The following is a 27,718-nucleotide window of genomic DNA, read 5'->3' on the forward strand; positions in this document are numbered from 1 at the left end:
AAGCGGAAGTTATTGGGTTGGAACTGTCCCGCATAAATATTTATTTATTAATCTTTGTTGATTTCTAAACATGGCTAATGTATTACCTGCCGGCTTTGAAGACGAATTCTCAGACGATTCCGATGATTACGGGCTCAGTTATTATCAACATGTAACATATCCTTCCTTTCTTTTCTTTTACCATTTGATGTGACTTCTTAACCCTTCCTCATTCAAATCCCATGGTGTGTCTTGTTAAGGTTTCTTTATATATTTCTCTTTATCTTCGCACGCAGAAAGCCAAGTCTGTCCAACGACGGTGAGAATTTATCAGCTGCGAATGAATAAACAACACAACTACATATAAATTGAGCATTTCTTTTGGCGCTAAGTGTAATTCGCTCCTTAGCCTAACAACGTGTCTTCACATGAATACTTGTGGCTTTGTACTTTCACTTTAGCTTCCATGTCCAGTAATAAGAATCTTTACATGACCACTTGAGTTGTTAGAAATAGCAGGCATTTCACTTTTAAATCAATCACACAGACTGTCTTATATATATAGTCGGCGGAATTTCTGGGTTCAAATTCCGCCGAGGTCGACTTTGCCTTTCATCCTTCCGGGGTCGATAAATTAAGTACCAGTTACGCACTGGGGTCGATGTAATCGACTTAATCGGTTTTATCTGTCCTTGTTTGTCCCCTCTGTGTTTAGCCCCTTGTGGGTAGTAAAGAAATATATATATATATAGTATCATCGTCGTTATCGAAACAAAAACAGGAGACTCCGCCGTTTTCTTTCGTTGTCATTTGACGATGTCGTCCTTTTCGACAGATACCTGGTTGTTCCTGCCACCACACCACACCATACGCTTGTCTCCAAGCTTAAACCATGCAAGTCGTAAGTTTCAGGGATGGTCCTACATACCCCTATACCTACAGATAGAATGGTCACTGCTGGAATGTCTTTGATTAAAGGCCTAATGTCAGGTTTATTTATTCTGCAGCTAAACGACAACAGCATGTCGAGATATAAAATTTCTGAAATAATTATAAGGTAACAAGATCAAAGCACTTAATTCCACCCACCTCATTTTAAATTCATTTGTAATTTATTGAAAGGATTATAGTGGCAAGTTGAAATTGAAATTTGAAAAAAGTGATTTCTTCCCACTAAACCTTTGAATTTGGCTTGATAGTCCGCGTTTAAATCAGCTTATTCTACACGTGTAATATATTAAAATTCATTTCAATGTTTCGCTCTTGCTTATAAAATGTTTAAAAGTTAATTTTGCTAATTAAAAGAACTGCGCAGGTATGATTTAGAAAGATTTTGACCACAAATTCTTTGCAGGTAAAGCAACCGCATATTGAGGCTCTTGTTGGTTTGATGTGATTTGAGGGCGATTCGACTACTCTTTCTAATATTACATTATGCAGTCGAATGTTATCTGTTTAACGCATTATTGCAAGAAGGTTTTTACTAATTTATATATTATCTGGTGCTGTGCTTTTTCGGCTTATCTTAAATTATAAACAACGAACAAGAGTCGTTTTTTTCTTTTTTTTTTCTTCTGAATGAAGCTAGCTCCTCTGAGAAATTAGGAATTTACTTTATTTAAGTAACAAAACACATGATGTGTATATCGTCGACCATTGTGAATGTCAAGTGAGAAATTTCGAACGAAGACACAATTGTTCGTTCATAGAATTTGTTCCTTCCAAATCTTTCAATTTAATAACACCACGTGTATGCTCGTTGGTGTCTGAAGCACAGTAAGATTATTTATTGGAAGCAAGACACTGCTTAGCATTTTTTAAAGCATGTCTCTAGGGGGAATGACTTCCGCCAACTCCCCCCTCCCCCTCCCCCCAACCACCCTTAAAAAAAATTTTTTTCGACACAACTCCTTCCTTTTCGGCTACCTGGAATACGAATCTGCAAAAAAATTGGCAAAAATTAACATTTCTAAATTATCACCCCAACCACCATTTCCTTCATTTTAAACTTTTTTCACATTATTTTTTTTTCAAAATATGCGGAAAAATACGGAGATTATGATTCAGAAAAAATATCCAAAAATGTTTGTAAAATTTTTTATTTTTTTAAAATTTGCGGAAAAATACGGATATCATGATTTGGACAAAAATTTCATAAGGTTACGGTTAGGGTTTTAGGGTTAGTGTTGGGGAAAAAAGTCAAAATTGAAGAAGTTAGGTGGGGGGATCACAATGCTAATTTTTGGCAATTTTCCGGAATCTCCGTATCCGAAAACCGGGATTTTTGGCAAAAACAAAAAAAATAAACAAATTTGGGAGAAAATGGGGGTGGGGACGGGTGGAAATCTTTCCTCACTTGGAGATGACTTATTTAAAAAAAAAAAAACGTTGGTGTTCACTTTAATCATTTAAAGGATTTTCATCTACAGCAGACTCTGGAACTTTTACTGACACCAAATAATTTGCCTCAGGGATCATGTGTACAGGATGGAGAGGGTCTGCCGAATATTATGCAAGCTTTATTGGACCTAAAATGTGCATGCCTGACTGGTTGGAAGCCTGTAATTACTGCGCTGCCTGTAGGTGGCTCGTAATGGATGGAAGCACTCTGTCGGTTACGACGATGAGGGTTCCGGTTGATCCGAATCAACGGAACAGCCTGCTCGTGAAATTAACGTGTAAGTGGCTGAGCACTCCACAGACACGCGCACTCTTAACGTAGTTCTGGGGGATATTCAGCGTGACAAGGCCGGCTCCTTGAAATACAGGTACAACAGAAACAGGAAGTAAGAGTGAGAGAAAGTTGTGGTGAAAGAGTACAGCAGGGATCACCACCATCCCCTGCCGGAGCGTCGTGGAGCTTTTAGGTGTTTTCGCTCAATAAACACTCACAACGCCCGGTTTGGGAATCAAAACCACGATCCTATGACCGTGAGTCCGCTGCCCTAACCACTGGGCCATTGCGCCTCCACGGTGGCTCGTAATAAGTTAGTGAGCTTAACTCAGTCACGAGCACACAGCCGTGGTGTGTGTGTGTGTGTATATGCATGCATGCATGCACATATATATGTTTGTGTATGTGTGGTAAGAACCACATGGTTCTGGGTTCAGTTCCACTGCATGGCATGTTGGATAAGTGTCTTCTACTATAGACTCTGGCCGACCAAAGCCTTGTGACTGGATTTGGTAGACGGAAACTGAAAGAAGTTCTTCGCTTCCGGAAAAAAAATAAAAAGAAAAGCCGTTAGAAAACCGATCATAGCAGCGACTCCATCTAAGAATATCTGAAGAAGGAATATTATTCCGAAATATCATATCAGACTTTGGATGATTAAATAACAATAGTTATTATAGTCCATTGTTTGTATTATAGGACATTGTTGTGTCATTCAAGACATTTTATTCTTTAGCATTTCTCTGAAAAGTTTCTAGGATGTCTAGCGTTCCAGTAATAAAAACAGCTTGCTAACCCAGCTCTTTGCTTCTTAGTCGATTAGACTCAGAGCCATTCACGTCATTGCTATGTCCGTCTATTTCTCTACACCATATGACTGAAAACCACCACTTAGCTGTTATTTCTATATTTCCTATCTCTGGACTTTCTTGCATAGATTACTTCATTCAACTAGATTCTACAATTTTGATTCTATGTATAATCATTGTTTAACGTCCGTTTTCCGCACTAGGGTTGGACGGTTCGACCGGGGTTTGGGAAGCCAGGAGCTGCACCAGGCTCCAGTCTGATCTGGCAGAGTTTCTACAGCTGGATGCCCTTCCTAACGCCAACCACTCTGCGAGTGTAGTGGGTGCTTTTTACGTGCCACCTGCACAGGTGCCAGGGGGGGTCTGGCATCGGCCGATCAGTAAATAAAATATAGTTTATGTAGTAAATATAAGTCTTGAATTTATTCTTCGTCTCTATATGAACTCTTGTAATAATATACATGCAACCACATCAACACGTGGTACCGACTATATATAACCACTACATATGCATATGTTGCAGAGATATGATATGCAGATATGTATTTCTTCATGCTTGTTACTTTTCCCCCAGGGCAAGGATCTGTCAGAACCAAAATCATTTGAAGAGAACACAAACGAAACGAATCAAAGCAAACAATTTGACACGAGTGAAACATGGCAAAATGGAGAGTCTTGGAATGATTCATCAAATCCAATCCCTCAGCGGATACCTGTTGTTGATCTTTCCAGTAAACTGATGGCTAAAGTAGAATTCCCTATTGATGACCTTCGAATAGCCATTTTGAACGGTGACCTTACTACTGTACAGTATTTCATTGAAAATGGTAAGAGCAGACATTCTCTTCTGCAATCTCTTTTATTATTATTATTATTATTATTCCTTACTCTCAGATCATCCATCCTCTCTGTCTTTTTACACTCTTTATACTAACTGATCCCAAAGAGCTGGATTTCTGTAAGAAGCCTGTGAAACTCTAAGTTGCTTGGGGCTGAACCAAAACCATTTTGGGTGCGGGTGTGGCTGTGTGGTAAGAACCTTGCTTCCTAATTGCATAGTTCCAGGTCCAGAGTCCCACTGCATGACACCTTGAGCAAGTGTCTTCGACTATAGCCTGAGGACAACCAAAGCCTTTTGAGTAGATTTGGTAGACAGAAACTGAAAAAAGCCTGTCGTATATATGTATGCATCTCTATGTGTATTTATATGTGTGTGTCCTGTTTGGCAACAGGTGTTGGTGTGTTTACCTCCCTGTAACTTAGTAATTCAGCAAAGTGACCGATAGAGTAAGTACCAGACTTAAAAAAAAAAGTAGTGGTGTTGATACATTACATTCAACTAAAAGTTCTCGAGGCAGTGCCCCAGCATGGCCATAATCTAAGGGCTGAAAGAAGTAAAAGATAAAAGAGAGGGTATATGTATATATATATATATGATGAAGCAGACTTGAAAGACTCTGGTTTTGGTCTGCGTCAGCAAGGTTTGTATTATTTAGTAAAATCAATAAAGAAAAATAGTGAATTTGCTACACAGAGGTGGAAAATCCATTTTGGAAAGTTCTTTAGTCGTGGCAGATACCAGTGTCACACAAATGGTACCTGTGCCAGTGGCACATAAAAACACCCATTACACTCTTGCAGTGGTTGGCATTAGGAAGGACATCCAGCCATAGAAACCATACCAAAGCAGACTGGAGCCTGGTGCAGCCTTTCAGGTTGTCAGTCCTGATCATGCTGGTGTGGACAATGGATGTTAAATGATGATGATGATACTTGTGCCATCATCCAAAAACCTGCCTTTGCCCCTGCACCTATGTTCTCAATATAGATTCTTCATCATCAGTACCACCATTGTCATATTATGCTTATAATCTAACTCAGAGAATTACCATATTTTAACATGTATAAGGAACCCTTTCTTGTCAAAAAATGATATGGAAGTTTCTTATACATGGATAGTATTGTAATACCTTACAAAACCTTTTTTCCAAATTTAAGCCCCCAAAATTAGGGGTTTCCTTATACATGTTAAAATATGGTAATTCAATGTTTTTCTTCCTTATTACTACAGGAACTGATGTTAATGTTAAGCTCAAAGGAAACTGGACACCATTGTTGTATGCTTCTAGTGCTGGTCATCCTGAAATTGTCCATTATCTCTTGGAACAGAATGCTTCTCCTGATTATAACCATGGTGAGTGTATATGTAATCTATTTGCTTTCTTAAGATCTTCACTCTGTATTGACCTTTGGCCATCTGGTTCGCCAGCTCTCAGTCAAAATCGTCCAACCCATTCTAGCATGGAAAGCGGATGTTAAACGATGATGATGATGATTCTAGGCACTGGCCTGTCATTTCTGCTTCTCTCCAGTTGGATCCCTACTTTTCCAGCTCCTATGTTTCCCTGAAGGAAGGTCTTCCTCTCTCAGGTGTTGTTTGTTTTGAATTGTCATTGATGTTTTTCTGAGTAGAGGTGTTGGCCCTTTGCAACCCCATTTTTATCTCTTGAAAGAGATGGTCCTTATTGGTCTGGCCTCTATGAGCAGTCCAGTATGGGAGGCTCTACCAATGAGCTTGCGCTTCACTGGTTTTAGCTCTCAGGATCTGTGAGGCATACAAGCCACAACACTGCTTGAAATGCAATGTGCATAGTATTTAAGTGGATTAATTTATATTCAGATCCCTGTCTCTTGTGAGTATGTCCCACGCTTTGCCACCATCTCTTGCTGTCTCCCACTCTCTCTCTCTCTCCTCCTCCTGTTTTTCTCTTAGGCTAGGTAACCATGTATCTTCTTCACAGCAGCACACCTGTTTCTCTCCTCATTCGTGATCTCTCTCTCTCTCTCTCCCGATAACCATGAACCTCCTCTACAACAAAGCGCATGTTTCTGTCTCTCTGTCACACTCTAACCTTTCATCATCTGGCACAAGATCACCTCTTGCAATGCCCCCATCCCTCTCAAAGGATCTTTGTCTTACAATTTACTTTGTGACCCTGCCACGTAAAAAGCATCCAGTCCACACTGTAAAGTGGTGGGCATTTTGGAAAGGCATCCAGCTGTAAAAACCCTGCCAAAACTGACCTCACCTGTGCTTGTGCTATGTAAAAAGCACTCAGTCCACTCTGCTGGGTGGTTGGTGTTACGAAGGGCATCCAGCCCTAAAAGTCCTGCCAGAGCAGACACAGTAATCTGGTGCAGGCTCCTACCAAACCGTCCAACCCATACCAGCATGGAAGGCAGACATTAAATGATGATGATGATTATGATTAGTTGATCATAAATTTTATTTTCAGAAATAGATTAGCTTGGATGGATGAAATATACTTTAGATTTTCATCATCATCTTCATCGTCATTGTTTTATTGCATTCTCTTTTCCGTCGTTTGCGTTAGATGAGTCTTTATAGTCAGCAACTTTTTTGGGGCCCAAATTCCTTTCCCAATTCCCTTTTAGCTGCTGACTCTTATGGTACATAGGGATAAAGTGTACCTCAGTACCATTTCTAAAAACCAGGACACATACAGAATTTTATCTTTACTTTTTTTTTTACTCACATTCATTAAATTTTGTGTTGTTTCCAGTGACAGATAGGTTTTTCCCTTTGATGGCTGCATGTACTTCAGATAAGGATGATGAGAACTCTATAATGAAGTGTGTCACTCTGTTATTGGAGCATGGAGCTAAAGTTGATTCTATGGACAGGTAAACAGTATAATTTTTTTATTTTGTTTTGTTTTAACATGTATGTTATATATTGGTCAATGCTTTCGGCTGTTAACCGAATGTCTGATGGTTCATCCCCACCCTGGGACATATAACATGTAATTTGTTTACATTATTTACAATTGACGGATATTTGTCCTCATCTTGTTTGTTGTTAATACAACATTTTGGCTGATATACCCTCCAGCCTTCATCAGGTGTCTTGCGGAAATTTCGAACCTGAGTTCTTGTTCCTGGGGTATTTTTTGATGTGGGATGAAGTTAAAATAATAGACAGAGAACACCACTGGAAAATACAAAAACTAAAAGAAGAAGCACATATGCTAGGACACAACAAGCAGACCGAGTGGAGATATGAGTAGCATATGGGAACCAGTATTAAGGAAGGATAGGAAACTATTAGATTTATAAACCCTAAAATTCACTCCATAATTGCTCACCGGTATATGGCGTAGTGGTTAAGAGTTCCGAGTTCAATTCCAGGCAGTGACCTGAATAATAATAATGATGATGATGATAATAATAATATTGAAAAATACCATAGGAATGAGAACCCAGGTTTGAAATTTCCCCAAGACACCTGATGAATGCTGGAGGGTATATCAGCCGAAACGTGTTAACAACAAACAAGATGTGGACAAATATCCGTCAAATGTAAAAAATGTACATAATTCCTCATCTCTTAAATATAGAACTGTACTATGTAATTTGTTTATAGGCACAGGTGTGGCTGTGTGATTAAGAAGCCACTGCTTGGTACTTTGGACAGGTGTCTTCAACTGTAGCCTCCCCCCCCCCCCCCACACCTTGTCTCGTAAATTAGGATCACCATCATGCGAGCAAAACTGTTTGATTCCAGTCTTCTGCCGAAAATAAGTCTAGATGAAGGTTACCTAAAGGAAGATCATCCAGCCTTAGAAAATCTGTCTTAGCAAATTCCATTTGTCCCATGTAAGCATGGAAAGGTGGATATTTGTGTGTTGAGAAGGAGAGGGAAAGACTCCACCAGGTTTAGATACACAAGACACACTGCCACAATGGCTCTCTTACAATTTCATTAGAATTTGAGGACCCAAAGCAAAGCAAGGAGTTAGGGCTTAGCAACGACAAAACGTCATTTTACACTTTATGAAAATTATACAATTTTGAAATAATTTTTTCTAAAAAAATATATTTTTCTATATATTAATATATATGTTAAATATAAAATATATATTTAACCAAAACAAAAAAAACGAAATGTTTCTCTCTCTTTTCTTTGATCTTTGTTTTGATTCTTATTACTTCCGCCTTAAAGGCAGTGGTATTGTTTTCAGTTGTGTTTGTTTGTTAGTTGGTTTGTCTGTGGACAAGATATCTCAAGAACTGCTGGATGGATTCGGATGGAACTCTTAGGAATGTTTGGCATGAATGGATTGGATTTTGGGTTTGATCCGGTACTGGACAAGGATTCTGGATTATTTGTTATATTTACATGAGTATGATCTTATGTTGACTTTCAAGTCTTTCTCAGTTATCTCCCTTTAAGGCTGTTTAAAAAAGTTTTCTTTTCGTTTCTCTGTTATTAATTTTACTTGCGTCTCTATCCTAGTAGAAACTGATGGATAAAGAAATCAAACTACATAAACAAATGGCAGCAAAACCGTTCACAAATTAAATAACATTAACATATTTTTATAATATATATATTATATATTATACTTACATGTAAACACTTTACAGTATACTTATATATATACATGCATCTATACATCAATCTAAAAGAACAGGAATACTAAAGGAAGGCCGGAATTTAAGAGAAGAGAAAGCCAAAAGGTCTCATGCTATTCATTTAAAATTTCCTGAGTAGAACTTATTACCTCCGCCTTTGAAACTATTTTGGATGGTGAATTTGTTAACTTTGGCTTCTATTATATAAGGATAAACTATTTATTACTGTTACTAAGTTTTCTATGGCCACCTTCACATTCCATGACTACAATTGGATCCGATCAGGTACCGAACAAGGATTCTGGATTATTTTCCTGTTTTTTTATTTAATTTTTGAGAGTGGTTGGGTTCATTTTTTTATTAAAGAAAAAAAAAAAAGGTAGGAGAGTCCAGTTTGCTGGACATTGTTGTAGAGCTGAAAACGAGGCAATTTCTACTCTTCTCCTCTGGAAGCCATCTACTCGCAATACCAGAGGGCACACACTCTCCTACCCTGATGTAATCTCCAGGGATACAGGCATCCAGCAACAGGACCTCCGTAATGCTATGATGGACCGTGAAGTCTGGCATAGCATGGTAAATTCCATTGTCTCGACCACGGTCAAACAATGATGATGATGATAGGTTCATTTTTAGTATTCTTGTTTGTGAGAGCAGCTGAATTTATTTCAGATATTCATCATCATTATCATCATTTAGCGTCCGTTTTCCATGCTAGCATGGGTTGGACGGTTTAACTGGGGTCTGTGAAGCCGGAAGGCTACATCAGGCCCAGTCAGATTTGGCAGTGTTTCTACGGCTGGATGCCCTTCCTAACGCTAACCACTCCGTGAGTGTAGTGGGTGCTTTTTATGTGCCACCTGCACAGGTGCCAGACAGAGCTGGCAATGGACACGAACGGATGGTGCTTTTACATGCTACCGGCACGGGGGCCAGGCGAGGCTGGCAACGGACACGAGCGGATGGTGGTTTTACGTGCCAACGGCACGGGGGCCAGGCGAGGCTGGCAACGGACACAAACGGATGGTCTCATTTTAAAAATCATCCCTGGCTAATTGTTGAGAGAATATTGGTGTTGCCTTGGCAGAGGTTTGCACTCTCTGAGTGCTCTTGTTTACTTTTGTTTTGATTCTTGTTTACTGTATCAGTTTAACTGTCAGATTATGTTGTAACAATTTCTTCTGCAGATATCACACAACACCATTGATGTATAGTGCCAAGAGGGGCCACCTCTCAGTTCTAATAAAGCTGTTGGATTTTTATGCTGACCCTAATGTAACAGACAGTCAGGGATGGTCTGTAAGTATGAGTACTACCATTTCCAAACTATCTTTTATCTTCTACTTGTTTCAGTCATCAGACTGTGGCCATGCTGGGGCACCACCTTGAAGAATTTTAGTCAAATGAATTGACCCCAGTAATTTTTTTTTATTAAAGCCTAGTACTTATTCTATTAGTTTCTTGTTGAATTGCTGAGTTACAGGGATGAAAACAAACCAACACTGGTTGTCAAGCAGTTGTAAGGGACAAACACACACACACACATATATATGACAGGATTCTTTCAGTTTCCACGTACCATTTTTCGCTCACAGGCTTTGGTTGACTAAAGGTCGTAGTAGAAGACATTTGTCCAAGGTATTACGCAGCGGAGTTGAACTGGGAACCAGGTGGTTGGGAAGCAAGTTTCTTACCGTACAGCCACGTGTGCACCTGTGATCAATTTTTGTTTTTATATTTTCTTGAGTTGTTTTATTTCTTGTGTGTGTGTAATCTAGGGGATAAAAATATTGTTATACAGACATACCTCAACTTGGAGTTACATCTTTTTTGACTTGAAAACAGTGGTTCTCAACTGGGGCCCATATCAGATTTTTAGGGAGTCCAACAAAATGATAAAATGGGGATCCACAATAGTATTTTAAGGGCCCACTGAAAAAAATTTTGCTTTAGATATTTGTATTGGTATGTATTGTAAGAAACAGATTTCTTTCTTGAACATTTTACATTGTTCAACCTACACAAGTTAAATGTCTGAAAAACAAAATAGGAACTTTGAAAAAAGTTTCTGTAAAATTAGGTTTTAAACATCAAATAGCTATGGAGGTCCATCAGAATGAAATGGTAATCAAAGGGGTCCATGGATAAAAGATGGTTGAGAACCCTGCTTTAACCCTTTAGTATTTAAACTGGCCATATCCGGCCAAAAGAGCTAATCTGTTTTATGTTCAAACTGACCAGATCTAGGCTCTCACACCTACCCTACAATGTTATTCTACATTAAGTAATTACACCATCAAGATCATGAAGATATGAGATAATGCATGATTAATTCAAATCAATGGGAATCAATAAGCATTATGTTTGATAGAATAATCTGAACACTAAAGGGTTAAAGCATAAAATTAAAATTAAAAAAAATAAAAAAACACCTAAAAACTATACTAATGTAGAAAATCAAATAAAGACTTGTGAAAATTTGTACAAACAATTTATAGAAGCAGATATAAGCTAATAAAGTTTTTAAAATGTTTTTCCATGTTATGTCATTTTTTGAGTGAAATCACATGTCTTGCAACCAATTAGCAATGTAATTTGAAGCACACCTGTTCTTAGTTTAGAAATGTAGGTGCTTAGTTTGAATCCTGTCTTGTATTTACTGTGTATATGTCAAGAACAACTGCAAGTACTTTTAAACCAGTGTATGGTTTAAACCTAGGCATCCATATCTACGGCGTTCATCGCTGGAATGAGTGGTTGGAAATTACGCGGTCGTTAGCCACAAATTGCCAGGTCTGGTCGGCGTTTGTGAGAGACGCAGCATTGAGGATGAATGAAGCCAGCTCAACCCACCCCGGGTGAATGCTGTCTCAAGACAAGAAGAAGAAGAAACCAGTGTATGCAATTTAAGTGAAGGCGCATAGCTTGGTGGTTAGAGTGTCACACTCAGAATCATGAGGTAGTGGGTTGGATTCCTGGACTGGGCTGTGTGTTGTGTTCTTGAGTAATACACTTTATTTCACTTTGCTCCAGTTCACTCAGTTGTAACGTCACTTGTGCAAAGCTGTATTGGCCCCTTTGCTTTTCCCTAGGACAACAGCTTTGCTTTCATCCTTTCAGGATTGATAAAATTAAAATACTGGGGTTGATATAATTGATTTGTTCTGTCTCCTCAAAATTGCTGGCCTTGAAAAAATTGTATTAACATTAAAAAAGCACCATTCAAGTGTGGCCATTGCCAGTGCCACCCAACAGGTTCCCATGCCAGTGGCACGTAAAAAGTACCATTTGAGCATGGTGAATGCCAGTACCATCTGACTGGCCATCGTACTGGTGGCATGTAAAAAGCACCCACTACACTCTTGGAGTGGTTGGTATTAGGATGGGCATCAAGCTGTAGAAATCTTGCCAGATCAGATTGGAGCCTGGTACAGCCTTCTGGCTTGTCAGCTCTCAGTCAAACCATCCAATCCATGCCAGCATGGAAAGCGGATGTTAAACGACAACGATGATAATGATGATTAACATGTATGACATCTCAGGGGTTTAATTATTATTTTGGATTTTTTTTTTTTTTTCCAGGCATTATTCCATGCTGCAAACAGTGGCCATATGTCTCTTGTTGTAGAACTGATGAAAACTGGTGCCGATACAAAATTAAGAGACCACAGAAGACATTCTGCTGCAGATATTGCTTATTTACGATCATTTGAGGAGGTAAATCATCCCTTTTTCATTTTTTTTTTTGCCTTCCTTACTTATCAATTATAGAAACTCTGCCAGATCAGATTGGAGCCTGGTGCAGCCATCTAGTTCGCCAGTCCTCAGTCAAATCGTCCAGCCCATGCTAGCATGGAAAGTGGACTTTAAACAATAATGATGATGAGGTTTCATATCTCTTAATTATCCTATTTCATATCAAAACCTGTCTAAGATAACTTTCCTGGTTCCAAAATCTCCATATTTACCATATTTTCCAACTTACAAGTTGAAGTATATTATGTAAACGTGTAGTGTAAACATTCAAGCATCGTCACTATTTTTCCAGATCCTTCTGCATTTCATATGGAATTTTTGGTCCTTGAAAGTGGTCTTCATGTCTAAGTTGACCTACCTTTCTTTTGGTTTTAAATTTTAGTCTGAAAAATTCAACTTGTATACTGGAAAATACAGTTAATTATAACTTCTGTTCTAATTTTGTATAAGAATTACTCTTTTACTTGTTTCAGTCATTTGACTGCAGCCATGATGGAGCACCGCCTTTAGTCGAGCAAATCGACCCCAGGGCTTATTCTTTGTAAGCCTAGTACTTATTCTATCAGTCTCTTTTGCTGAACTGCTAAGTTACAGGGCCTTAAACATACCAGCATCGGTTGTCAAGCGATGTTGGGGGGGACGGACAAACACAGACACAAACATATACATACATATATATATATATATATATATATATATATATAGGGAGAATTCATGAAAAAAAGCAAAAGACGAAGACAGGTGGTGTAGGAAACAAACAGATGTATTAGTATAATGCTCAGGAATTGAAAAAGCCTTTTACATTTCGAGCCTACCAATCTATCATGGCAAACAGTGATATATATATATACACACACACACACATATATACAAGCCTTTTGTCTGGCATGTTACTGATACTGCCAAGCTTGCCATCTTACAATATTATAAGATGTAATATATTTTCTTTTGATATTTTTTTCTATCAGATTGCTGCTTACATTGATGACAGCTACAAAGACACAGGGGAAAAAACACCTCTTGCAGCGAAGACGAACGACAATAAAATTACAAGCATAGCAAACAGGTAAGTTCATAGGACCAGATTTTTTTTTTTTTTAACCTGCTATTGTAGAAAAACTTTTGGACTACCGGTCAAGTTGTTGGTTGTAGATATCTTATCGCAGCCTATGCAACAGTCTCCAAAGTCCAAACACTTCACTTCCAAATGACCAAATCCACCTAGCTATAAATAGCTGCTGCAGGCTAAGGGATCTGTCACTGTAGGAAGTGGAGACAGTTGAGGGTTTTGTCCAGTTGACTTTTCTCCTGATACAAAAACAAATGTTCCATATAACAGAAGTGCCTTAAGGGGTTATTTCATTTACATTAAATAGTGCCGGTGGCACGTAAAAAGCACCATCTGATTGTGGCCATTGCCAGCCTCACCTGGCCTCCGTGCCGGTGGCACGTAAAAAGCACCATCCGATCGTGGCCGTTTGCCAGCCTCGTCTGGCACGTAAAAAGCACCCATTACACTCATGGAGTGGTTGGCATTAGGAAGGGCATCCAGCCATAGAAACATTGCCAGATCAGACTGGGCCTAGTGCAGCCTTCTGGCTTCCGAGACCCCTGTTGCACTGTCCAACCCATGCCAGCATGGAAAGCGGACGCTAAACGATGATGATGATGAGTGTGGGTTCTGTATCTGTTGTGGCTTGACCCCAGTTCTGTTCTAATTGAGGAGATTTATGATTGAAGCAGATCTGTCATTGAAAGTGTTTCAGCAACAACCATTTCTTATTCCAAGTATTCTGTATCCAAGACTACACTATCTAATGTGTCCTGTTTTAACAAGGTATGGTTTGTTGTGAAGGACATTTGACTTCAGTTTTGCGATAAAGTGAGCAGCCACACACGACATTGACAGTCTAATGAACAGGTGTTTCATGAACTTCCTATCTCAAGTTCAAATACTTCAGTGGGTCTGTATAGAAGTCAACTGGAGACTGCTCTGGTATGTAGAGTCCTTACTTGCTTTCTTCAACTTTGACATGGCTTTTAAAACCTGATTCTTGGACTGTGTGCCATGATGGTCCTGAAACATGAGAAACATTGCTTACATTTTCTACTAGTGGAGGCGCAATGGCCCAGTGGTTAGGGCAGCGGACTCGCGGTCGTAGGATCGTGGTTTCGATTCCCAGACTGGGCGTTGTGAGTGTTTATTGAGCGAAAACACCTAAAAGTTCCACGAGGCTCCGGCAGGGGATGGTGGTGATCCCTGCTGTACTCTTTCACCACAACTTTCTCTCACTCTTACTTCCTGTTTCTGTTGTACCTGTATTTCAAAGGGCCGACCTTGTCACTCTCTGTGTCACACTGAATATCCCCGAGAACTACGTTAAGGGTACACGTGTCTGTGGAGTGCTCAGCCACTTACACGTTAATTTCATGAGCAGGCTGTTCCGTTGATCGGATCAACCGGAACCCTCGTCGTCATAACCAACGGAGTGCTTCCACATTTTCTACTGCTAAACGCTCAACAACAAAGTCATGTTGTGCTTGTGTTTTCATTGGGACATCAAAACGAGTTAGTAGTTAGGTGCATTTCCTTACAGGCATGTGGCTATAAAGTGTGTGCATGTTTAGAACCCCCCACATACACACAAACACACTTGTATTGCACTTTTATATGTGTCTTTTCTTGATAGGATAACTGGGATGGTTTTTTTTGCACCATCCGAACGTGATCGTTGCTAGGCCCGCCTTATTGGCTCCTGTGCCAGTGGAACGTAAAAAGCACCTGCTACACTCTCAGGGTGGTCAATGTTAGGAAGGGCATCTAGCTGTAGAAACAGCATGGAAAGCGGACATTAAGCAGTGGTGGTTGGGTGGCACCGCTTCTGATTTCTGTTCTAGTAAAGTTTGAACTGCTGGTATGTTGCCAGAGCAGATTAGCTTAACCTTGCAGCTGTCATGCCTCGTTATGAGAACATGTCTAAATCCAGATGGCTTTAGTTGTGAACTGAAACTCAAGACACACTTTTGATAAATGAAAGGCATAATAGATAATATGATCAGGCAAACACTGTTGCTGGAAATAAGATAGGGATGTCATGGCTGGAGAGCTTTTGTTTATAAAATCTTTGCACAGATATAGTCATGTGGTTATGAATCTGGCTTCCTAAACATGGTCTAGGATTTGGTCTAGATCGTGACACTGGGCAAGTGTCCTCTACTGTTGTCGTGGGTCAGCAGTACCCCTGTGAGTGGATTCGGTAGATGGAAACTGAAAGAAGCCCATGTGTGTGTGTGTGTGTTTGTACCCTTGTTTAGAAATCATATGATGGTTACAAATGATTATTATCATCATCATAGTCATACAAGCAAGTATTTCCAGACTCTTTGTGAAGAAAATGTTTAGGTATGGAAGAATATTACCTTGCTTGGAAACAGGTGAGGCTTTGCTACAGAAAGGTCATCTGGCCATAGAAAACCTGCCTCATCAAATGGCACCTGACCCATGGAAAAGTGGATGTCCTGACAGTGCTCATGATTCAATCAGGACTGCCTTCAGAGCTATACAAGAACAACAATAACCGGTGCTCTATTTTGTATTTGTATTTACCATGGAATCAATGAAGTATCTTTTTTTTTATTTATGTATTTGTTTCCATATTCTCTTATAACATTATTTACATTTGACGGATATTTGTACTCCTCTTGTTTGTTGTTAACACAATGTTTCAGCTAATATACCCTCCAATCTTCATCAGGTGTCTTGGGGGAAATTTCGAACATGTATTCTTATTCCTTAGGGTTTTTTTTTTCGAAGTTATTATTATTATTATTATTAATGTCACTGCCTGGAATTGAACTCAGAATCTTGGGGTTAGTAGCCTGTGCTCTTAACCATTATGCCATATGTCCATGGGCATATGGCATAGTGGTTAATAATAATTATTTCGAAAAATACCTTAGGAATGAGAACCCAGGTTCGAAATTTCCCCAAGACCCCTGATGAAGGCTGGAGGGTATATTAGCCAAAACGTTGTGTTAACAACAAACGAGATGAGGAGGATCATCTGTCAAATGTAAATAATCTCTTGAATATAGAACTGTATTCTCTTATTACATTTTCACCCATTCTGATGAGTTTCTCTTTCTGTTTCAGATCAAGTTCATACAGTCAGTTAGAACTGTTTCTCTACGGACTTCATTTACAGTCAACAATAGAAGACTTCAAAGAACACAATATTACGTTCAATCAGTTATTAACGCTTACTGAAGACGATCTGGAAAAGGTAAATTTCAAAAGAAGGCCTTGAGTCTTAGCGCTTCTCATTCTTTCACTACCCTTTCTTCTGTCGTCATCATCATCATCATCCTTCCATGCTGGCATGGGTTGGATGGTTTGACTGGAGCTGGCCAGGTAGGAGCCTGCACCAGACTTCTCTGTTTTGGTTTGGCTTTTACAACTGGATGCCCTTCCTAACATCAACAACTCTGCAGAGTGGACAGAGCTTTTTATGTGGCATAAGCAGAAGGCACAGGCATGGTTTTGTGGTAAGAAGTTTGCTTCCCAACCACATGGTTCCAAGTTCACTCCCACTGCAAGGCACCTTGGGAAAGTGTTTTTTTTTATTCTACTATAGACCTGAGCTGACCAAAACCTTGTGAATCTATTTGGTAGAAACTGGAAGAAGCCCATTGTGTATGTGTGTGTGTCTTTGTCTTCACATGGCATTATAGTTGTAAACGATTGCCATTACTTTGAAACAGGTAAGAGATGTTGACAGGAAGGTCACCTGACTGTAGAAAATCTGTCTCAAATATACATCTGACCCATGCAAACTGGGAAAAGTGGACATTAAACTATGATGTTATTCAGTTTTTACTCTTTTACTTGTTTCAGTCATGTGACTGTGGCCATGCTGGAGCACCAGCTTTAGTTGAGCAAATCGACCCCAATACTTATTCTTTGTAAGCCTAGTACTTATTCTATGGGTCTCTTTTGCCGAACCGTTAAGTTATGGGGACGTAAACACACCAGCATCGGTTGTCAAGCAATGTTAGGGGGACAAACATATATACACGACGGGCTTCTTTCAGTTTCCGTCTACCAAATCCATTCACAAGGCTTTGGTCGGCCCGAGGCTATAGTAGAAGACACTTGCCCAAGGTGCCACGCAGTGGGACTGAACCTGGAACCATGTGGTTGGGAAGCAAGCTACTTTCCACACAGCCACTCCTACGCCTAATAATGTATGTAATTCCTCATCTCTTAAATATAGAACTGTATTACCCTAATAACATATTCATCTAAACCAGTGGTTCTCAAGTGGGGTCCAAATTGCCCTTTAGGGACCATATAAGAGTTTGCTGTTAAAATTTATTTGCAATAAATTGCTTAACAATTTTTTTTACACAATTTCTAATGTTTAATTATAAAAATATAATTAAAATAATAAGTGTTTCCTTCTTGAGCCATGCCAGACTCATAAGGGCCAGTTTCCCGGATTCAGTGGCGGATATACTCTCCACCTGGACCGGACGCTGGTCCATCACAAGATTACTCATTTTGGCCAGCTGGTCAGACTGGAGCAATGTGAAATGAAGTGTTTTGCTCAAGAACACAACGCGTTGCCTGGTCCAGGAATCGAAACCACAACCATACAATCATGAGTCCAACACCCTAGCCTGTGCCTCCACATAAAAGCGTAATAGGATGTTTTAAAGCATAGAATGGTTTTGAGGGTCCACCCAAATAAAACAGGAATCAAATGAGTCTGTAGGTGAAAAATGGTTGGGAACCAGTGTTCTGAACTGTTCAAATATGGAAAAATTTCATATGATAGACTGGCTCCATTTCCTCTTTCTAACATTACCAAGCCCTGAAATAAACTTTGGTTTTATTGATTCATTTATTTCAACAGATTGGTATTCAGCAGATCGGTTCTCGGAAGAAATTAGTTGAAGCTATAAGAGCTGTACACCAAATGGAATGGGAGACATCTAGTCTAATGAAGATACATTATGATCAGAGCATAACGTAAGGAATAAAATCTCACTTCTTTTACTATGTTGCTTTTTTTTTTTTTTGTTAGGGTTTTTTTTTTTTTTTTTGATTAAAGGACAAGTTGTGTAATGTTTGCTGTATGAAGATTGGTTTATTTTAGGGTTTGTGTTACCTGTTATCATCATCATCATCGTTTAACGTCCGCTTTCCATGCTGGCGTGGGTTGGACGGTTTGACTGAGGACTGATGAACCAGAAGGCTGCACCAGGCTCAATCTGATCTGGCAAAGTTTCTACAGCTGGATGCCCTTCCTAACGCCAACCACTCCGAGAGTGTAGTGGGTGCTTTTACGTGCCACCAGCCGAGGGTGAGTCAGGCAGTTCTGGCAACGACCATACTCAAAAGGTGTTTTTTACATGCTACCTGCACGGGAGCGAGTCTGGAGGCACTGGCACCGACCATGTTCAAATGTTGTTTTTCACCTGCCACTGGGACATGTGCTGGTATGGTGATGCTGGCAACGATCATGCTCAAACAGCGCTTTTTATGTGCCACCAGCACGGGAACCAATCCGTAGCCCTGGCAACGATCACGCTCGGATGTGCTCTTAACGTTAAAAGCACATTGGTACTGTCATTGGCCATGTCAGTGATTTTGATTTAATTTCACTTGCCTCAATACGTCTATGCAAGCAAAGTTTATTGTCCAATGAATGAGGGGTACTCATAAGTAGGTTGGTTACACCCCATGCTCGGAAGTGCTTTTAACATTCCACTGGCATGAGTGCCAATCAGGCTGTACTGTCATTGGCCATGTCATGCTAGTTAATGTTACAGAGATATGATAAATGTAATTCTATATCTTTCAAAGTTCATGGTGAATGGATACAAATTTTCAAAATATGTCTATTAAGTTGAAATGAAATTATACTAAGTTTCTCATTTGTATATTAATGTCACCAATAACGTTAATACTGTTTAACTATTACATGTCTCTACGAGAGATTTAGAAATTTAGTATTTCTTATTAATTAATTACTAAGATAATATTATTTGATTCTAACAACAGTGTTAGAATTTCTATCATTGTCCTGTCACAACTAAAACACTTTACGGTTCTATATTTAAGAGATGAGAAATTATGTACATTATTTACATTTGACGGGCAGGCATAGTGGTTAAGAGTGCAGGCTACTAACCCCAAGATTCCAGGCAGTGACCTGAATAATAATAATAATAACATCGAAAAAAATAACCTTAGGAATGAGAACCCGGGTTCGAAATTTCCCCAAGACACCTGATGAAGGCTGGAGGGTATATCAGCTGAAACATTGTATTAACAACAAACAAGATGACAAATATCTGTCAAATATAAGTTATGTAAAACACTTTAGTTAGTATACAGTAATCAAGGGCGATAAATCCATGGAAACGCGTTATCTCCTTTTGGAGACCTGCTGCTAATTGTATTGTGTGATTTATTATATGACATCTGTTTCCGAAATGTGATCTGTCATGTGTTGTCTGTGTCAGACATGTGGTTTGCAGTATAATGTGTTCTAAGCAGAGAGAAGAATGATTGGAAAAACGGTTTTGTTTGGGGTGCTAAAATCGAGCTGTTTCTGCCAAGAGGTCACAATACCCCTCATGTTATTTCCATCTCTTCAGTGTTCTGTAGTGATTGGTTAATAGAATTAGGATATTTGGATTCTAGGCTTCATCAGAGAGTTTAAAAGAGGGTCTAAGAAGTTCAGAGGGCTAATGTATGTATATATAAAAATACATATACACACACACACATATATATATATAATAGATCATTAGCTCCTACACGCATTTTTTTCTCCTTGTTTTTTTCTGTGTATCTTTCTCTCGAAGAGCATAGGCTCGAAACGTAAAAGACTTTTTCTATTCCTGAGCACTATACTAATACATTTGTTTGTTTGTACTCCACCTACCTTCGTCTTTTGTTTATTTTCATAAACTTTCCCTATATATGTATAATATATATATATATATATATATATATATATAGATATATACATAAGAATCAGTTACTAGCAGGTACAGTACAATATTCCTATTAAAGAGTGTATAAGAGTAGAAATAAGAGTAAAATAGAAGTAGGCAATAGAGTTTGAGAGGAGTACAACTTTGTAGAAATGAAAAGGTATATGAAAGGAAAAATATATATACATAAACACATATATATTTTATGCTATCATAACTAGTGGTGGATCGAAGGGTATAGTCATTTTTAGGTGGAATTTGTTGAGGTAGATATATGTGTGTGTAGAGGCGCAATGGCCCAGTGGTTTGGGCAGCGGACTCGCGGTTTTGATTCCCAGACCGGGCGTTGTGAGTGTTTATTGAGTGAAAACACCTAAAGCTCTACAAGGCTCTGGCAGGGGGTGGTGGCAATCCCTGCTGTACTCTTTCGCCACAACTTTCTCTCAATTTTTCTTCTGTTGGCCTGCTCGCTTAGCCTGTAGGGTGGCATCATTTGAAGGCTAAAAAACAATGCGAAGCGCATTGTGACCAGCGATGTGTAGCAACATCTCATAGCCTGGTCAGTCACAGTGATCACGGTGATATATATATATAAAGTTAATCCAAACATGAAAGCACAAAAAAACACAACAACGCAAGGACATGGAACAAATATAGTATTATTGGACGCTCAGGAAAGAAGGAGGGTTTAACGTTTCAAGCGGAGCTCTTCGTCGGAAACATAGAAGGAAAGATCCAGAGAAGGGAAAATTCCACCTGACCTGTGCGAACATGGAAAAGTGGATGATAAATGACGATGGTCTCACTCAACTTATCATCCACCAAAATATGTGACCGTTGTACGAACACGAGAACTCAACATTGTAGTTGTTGTTGTTATTGCTACAATCCTAATTTTTCCTTTTTTTTTTTTTTTTGGTTCATATTTCAGTTGTTCTGATGCTACTGCCATGTTAGCCAATATCTCTAAACATGCTCTCTACATGACTTCCACCATTGTCTACATTGGTAAACAGATTGAACTTCATCCCTGCATTGTTGAAGAGACAAATGTAAGTAATTCAGACTTTTAAGGACTTCAGTATCCTCAGATCTCTCTCTCTCTCTTTTATTTAAGAATTGTCTCATAATGCTATATAATTGCCTGTATCCTCAAAGTTTGTTTATTTGTGCATATATCAAAAAAAAAAAAAAGCTCAATGACAGAACCCTCAAGTCATATTTGAGGAATTCTAGTGGGCCTTCTGCAATATCCTCAAAACTTGGCACATAATAGAAGTGGTGTTCTAGTGTCCTAGGTTCAAATCCACTGGGTGCACCTTGGGCATGTATCTTCTATTACAGTCATGAGTTGACCTGTGCTATGTGATTGACATTTAATACCTGGAAACTGTAAAGAAGCCCTCTGTATATGTAAGTGTGTCATCATCAACATCGTTTGTTTTAAAGCACACTTTTCCACGTTTTTATGAGTTGGACAGAGTTTATTGAGGCAGATTTTCCTGAGGCCAGCTGTTCTTCCTGTATCTAAACAAGATAATATTTCCCCATGACTAGATGTGTTCTTGCAGAATATTGGAAATGAATGACACTGCTTGTGTGACAGTGACACTCACAACTACCCCACCATATCAAAACAAGGAAATGGAACCCCCCCACAGACACACTTATACATATATACACACATACACAAGCACACACACACACACACACACACATATATTATATATATATATATATAGTATATATATATATATATATTTATGTATATATATATATTTATGTATATATATATATATTATGTATGTATATATATATATCATCAACATTGTCACTTAATGTCCGTTTTCCATGCTGGCATGGATTGGACAGTTTGACTGAGGACTGGCAAGCCAAAAGGCTGTACCAGGTTCCAATCTGATCTGGAAAGGTTTCTACCTCTGGATGCTCTTCCCAATGCCAACCACTCCAAGAGTGTAGTGGATGCTTTTTACATGCCGCCAGCACAGGAGCCAGTCAGGCAGGCCTTGCAACGACCACACTCGAATGGTGCTTTCCACATGGCACCGGCTCAGGAGCCAGTCAGGCAAGCCTGGCATCAGCCACGCTTGAATGGTACATTTTACATGCCACTGGCACAGGAACCAGTCAGGTGGCACTAGCAACGACAACCCTCAAATGGTGCTTTTTATGTGCCACCGGTATGGGACCAGTTAGGCGGATATATATACATACACACATGCACACACATATGCACAAACACACTCATACACAAGCACACACACACACACACACACCACACACACACACATATATATATATATATATATATATATATATATATATATCTATATATATTTATGTAATATTATATATATTTAGATTATATATATATTTATGTATGTATATATATATCATCATCAACATTGTCACTTAATGTCCGTTTTCCATGCTGGCATGGATTGGACAGTTTGATGAGGACTGGCAAGCCAAAAGGCTGTACCAGGTTCCAATCTGATCTGGAAAGGTTTCTACCTCTGGATGCTCTTCCCAATGCCAACCACTCCAAGAGTGTAGGATGCTTTTTACATGCCGCCAGCACAGGAGCCAGTCAGGCAGGCCTTGCAACGACCACACTCGAATGGTGCTTCCACATGGCACCGGCTCAGGAGCCAGTCAGGCAAGCCTGGCATCAGCCACGCTGAATGGTACATTTTACATGCCACTGGCACAGGAACCAGTCAGGGGTGACTAGCAACGACAACCCTCAAATGGTGCTTTTTATGTGCCACCGGTATGGGACAGTTAGGCGGATATTATATACCATACACCACATGCACACACATATGCACAAACACACTCATACCACAAGAAATACACACACCAAACACACACACACACAAACACAAGATTCTCTCAGTTTTCATCTACCAAATCCATTACGCTGCTTTGGTTGACACCCTGAGGCTCTAGTAGAAAACACTTGCCTGAAGTACCATGCTGTAGGCTTGAACCTGAAACCATCTGCTTGCAAAGTGAACTTACTGACCACATAACTGCACCCGCTTGTCTTCATGCTGATACTGCTTGGGGAGCTAGGATGTATGTTGATGCCTCATACAAACAACGTATCCAGCAGCCTGGCAGTTCTAGAGGCAAAACCAGTGGAATGAAGTGCTTGGAAAACGGAGTTGTGGTCAGTCCACATTAATCCATAAGGGGCATCAGCTGGCTTCCCTGGTTTCTCTGGTGTATATATTCCCCTCGCTGGATGGGATGCTGGCCCATCATAGTATTACCTCATTTTTACCAGCTGAGTGGACTGGAGCAACATAAGGGGATTGTGTTTTGCTCAAGAGCATAATACGTTGCTCAGTCCAGGAATTGAAACCACATTCTTACGATCATGAGTCCAACAGCCTAACCACTAAGCCATGTGCTTCCATGCTTGAAAAATAAGTATTATTATCAAGAAGGGTATCCTGTCATAGAAAGCCACTACACCATATGAAAACCACTACGCCATATGTCCATGGGCATATGGCATAGTGGTTAAGAGTGTGGGCTACTAACCCAAAGATTCCGAGTTCGATTCCAGGCAGTGACTTGAATAATGATGATGATAATAATAATAATAATATCAAATAATACCTTAGGAATGAGAACTTGGGTTCAAAATTTCCTCAAGACACCTGAAGGGTATATCAGCCGAGACGTGTTTACGAGAAACAAGACGAGGAAAGATATTTGTCAAATGTAAATAGTGTAAATAATGCACTTTAAAATGCCTCAACCAACCTATGCCAACAAAAGCAGACGTAAGAGTGACAGCTGTGGTGATTCTCCTTTTCCCCCTTGAACTTACCCCTGTCTTTCAGTCTATGATTGTACCTTATATTAGAAGAAGAAAAATAAAAGAAAAAATTAATTTTTTTTACACAGATTTCCCTTGAAAGGCTGATTTAAAAAATTTATTTACTGTTTGTTTGTTTTTTGTTTCTTTCTAGGACACGAGATTGTTAGAGAAATTTTTACATTACTCATCACATTCCATGAAGAATGTTAACACACTTCTAATTCAGCTTGAGAAATTTAACAAAGAAATTAAAACGGTGAGTAGAGCCGAATCCTTCGTGTGTGTAATATTGGATGTATGGATCAAGTTTATTTAATTGATTGTGCTGAGCTTATAATCAAAGGCTTTCGAGCTGTGATCATTTCACTTTTATTTTTGCCCATCTCAAGCAGTGTCTTGGATCAGCATCAGTCAATGTATCCTTTTTGGGTTTTTTTAAAGATTGTAAGATGTGATTTGAGAACCACTTGGTTCAAGTATAGGGAGATGTAAGTGGGGCAAGCAGGTTCTTGTTATATTTTGGAAGACAGGATGAAAATGCTCAGTAGATGCTGGAAAGAGATAAATAAAAATAGTGGCTTATATTTTTATATATAAACATTATTGACCACGTGTACTTAATATGTGCTATGCTTGTTTGTCAGGAGGCTGCGGTTTAGTGCGGTAGGGATGACTCTCTTGAAACACTAAGTGTTAAAACACCTGAAAGTCTTGAACTGGTGAAACAACTGACCCCTAATCCCATTCAGTAGTGATGGACATTTATGTTTTGCCAATTTTGCGGCTTGTCAGCGTCACATATGTGAGCTGAATCAGAGACAAATTGAATCGCTAGCCTATGACCTTATACAAAGTATAAAAACCATTTGCTGGTGTGCCACGACAATTCATATGTGAACCAGAAGCACTACTGGTGTTGTAAGCATTATCATCAGACATATGTACTCAATACATGTGTTTTTGCTTGTTTGTCGACAGGCTGCAGTTTAAGTCAGTAGGTATTTTTATACTCTCTCTTTTTACTCTTTTACTTGTTTTAGTCATTTAACTGTGGCCATGCTGGAGCACCGCCTTTAGTCGAGCAAATCGACCCCAGGACTTACTCTTTGTAAGCCTAGTACTTATTCTATCGGTCTCTTTTGCTGAACTGCTAAGTTACGGGGACCTAAACTCACCAGCATCAGTTGTCAAGTGATGTTGTGGGGGACAAACACAGACACAAAAACATATACACATGCATACATATATGCGACAGGCTTCTTTCAGTTTCTGTCTACCAAATCTACTCACAAGGCTTTGGTCAGCCCTAGGCTATAGTAGAAGACACTTGCCCAAGGTGCCATTCAGTGGGACTGAACCCGGGGCCATGTGGTCCATAAGCTACTTACCACACAGCCACTCCTACGCCTATATATAATTTTTTTCTTCTTTTTTTTCAGCTGTTAGCAGATAAGAATCTACAACCAGTTGAAATAATCTCTGCAAAGGATAATAATCTACTCCAAGAAAGAACTTCAGGAATGTTCTCGTTTCCAAATAGGTTTGGATGGAAAAGTCTATGCTTGGCATCAGTGGCTCTCATAGCAGCTGTCTCATTTTGGAGAAGAGAGATTTCCAGAACTTTTGCGCTCCTGCCTGTCATAGAGATTCGCCAATTAACAAAACCCTTATTATGAGTCTAATTAGGTCTGTGTATATATTTCATTGGGGAGGGGACCAAGGTGGCCCAGAAACTACAACTGTGATTTTTAAAAACAAGGAAACCATACAAATAAATCATTTTAAAGTCTTTTTGTTTTTGTTGTTACTGTTGTTGTTTGTTTTGTGTTTTAGCTCCAGGCTAGAGTCCTGGTTGTGCAGACCTTTGCTCAAAGATATTTCAGTCAAAACTATCCCATCTTTTCTTTTTTCCTTGCAAAATATATCTCAAACTGCATTTTCCAATGTTCAAAGTATGTAATGAAAGTAATTCAAAACTTATGCCTACTTTTACATTATTTTCACTACAAACTTCATATTCTTTCTTATTTTAAGAAGACAGGGTGTAATTCCAGTGGGATGTGACTGCTATTTTTGGAAGATCAAATGACCACATTGAGGCATTCGTTGCCATCATTGTCTCTTCTTTCTTCTAGCTGCTGTTGTGGTCTTATGTCAGTATGGATGTGTGGAATTATTATCTAAATATGTTTAACCCTTTGAAGATAAAGCATTTCTGACTATACTAGATGTTTTATAAACATTATAAGCTCTAACATGGGACAGATTATAGCAACAGACACTCAGGCTGGACTAAAACCGCATACCACTTGCCATGGGGCCACGTTACCAATTACACTACAGAGCACCTACCATATCATCTTCTCAAAATAGATTCTGTAAATGATAATTCATTAGTTGTTCATTAATCACTAAGAGCTGATGATGATAGATACAATGCTTCAGTTCATTTTAGGAAGCTTATTGCTGTTTTATCATTATCATCAACATTGTTTAACGTCCGTTTTCCATGCTGGCATGGATCAGACGGTTTGACTGAGGACTGGTGAACCAGAGGTTGCACCAAGCTCCAATCTGATCTGGCAAGATTTCTACAGCTGGATGCCCTTTCTAATGCCAACCATTCAGAAAGTGTAGTTGGTACTTTTTACATGTCACCAGCATGGGAAACAGTTAGGCAGCACTGGCTTCAACAACATTTGGACGGTGCTTTTTATATGTCACCAGCACAGGGAGCCAGTCAGGCAACACTGGCATCAACCCATGCTTGAATGGTGCTTATTACGTGCCACCAGTATCAAAAAAAATTTTAGCATTTCTTAATTTGAAATATATATATATTTCTTTACTACCCACAAGGGCTAAACACAGAGGGGACAAACAAGGACAGACAAACAGATTAAGTCGATTACATCGACCCCAGTGCGTAACTGGTACTTTATCGACCCCGAAAGGATGAAAGGCAAAGTCGACCTCGACGGAATTTGAACTCAAAACGTAACAGCAGACGAATTTCGCCCGACGTACTAACGTTTCTGCCAGCTTGCCGCCTTAATTTGAAATATATAGATGTTTCTTCACTACTGAAGACAGAATGATTTTGGGGTCAATTGAAAAAGTTTAAAGGTTGTTTTTATTAAAAATATAATTCTAATTCAAATCCCAATAGATAAAGAAAAGTATCATCTTTGTCATTTTGAT

At 39.2% G+C, this 27,718-nt stretch overlaps 1 protein-coding gene and 1 long non-coding RNA gene across 2 annotated transcripts in view; one reads left to right on the plus strand and one right to left on the minus strand.

Annotated features, from left to right (window-relative positions):
• The window catches only part of LOC118766523, a 30,238-nt gene extending 17,054 nt beyond the window's left edge, over positions 1-13,184 (minus strand). Inside the window, exons 1-2 of the long non-coding RNA XR_005002459.1 lie at positions 13,111-13,184; positions 8,555-8,556 (exon numbers count right to left, since the gene is read on the minus strand). This is a non-coding gene — a long non-coding RNA (uncharacterized LOC118766523). The remainder of the gene's footprint in view (positions 1-8,554; positions 8,557-13,110) is intronic.
• LOC115220486 (ankyrin repeat, SAM and basic leucine zipper domain-containing protein 1) lies at positions 5-26,308 on the plus strand. The gene is made up of 12 exons (XM_029790617.2): positions 5-151; positions 4,037-4,289; positions 5,534-5,656; positions 7,047-7,167; positions 10,086-10,197; positions 12,481-12,615; positions 13,623-13,720; positions 16,808-16,937; positions 18,570-18,685; positions 21,593-21,713; positions 24,669-24,773; positions 25,957-26,308. Exons 1-12 carry the CDS (start codon positions 71-73, stop codon positions 26,191-26,193), a joined length of 1,632 nt encoding a protein of 543 aa, XP_029646477.1. The 5' UTR covers positions 5-70; the 3' UTR covers positions 26,194-26,308.
• Positions 26,309-27,718: the final 1,410 nt, after the last annotated feature.

The sequence above is a fragment of the Octopus sinensis genome, linkage group LG16, assembly GCF_006345805.1.
Source record: "Octopus sinensis linkage group LG16, ASM634580v1, whole genome shotgun sequence".
In the NCBI taxonomy this organism is placed as follows: domain Eukaryota; kingdom Metazoa; phylum Mollusca; class Cephalopoda; order Octopoda; family Octopodidae; genus Octopus; species Octopus sinensis.

What these genes read in the sequence shown, in the direction of transcription:
- LOC115220486 (XM_029790617.2), top strand. Translation starts at nt 71, where the DNA reads ATGGCTAATGTATTACCTGCCGGCTTTGAAGACGAATTCTCAGACGAT. An exon ending in GGCTCAGTTATTATCAACAT is followed by an intron (nt 152 to 4,036) that starts GTAACATATCCT and finishes CTTTTCCCCCAG; the next exon opens with GGCAAGGATCTGTCAGAACC. An exon ending in ATTTACGATCATTTGAGGAG is followed by an intron (nt 12,616 to 13,622) that starts GTAAATCATCCC and finishes TTTTTCTATCAG; the next exon opens with ATTGCTGCTTACATTGATGA.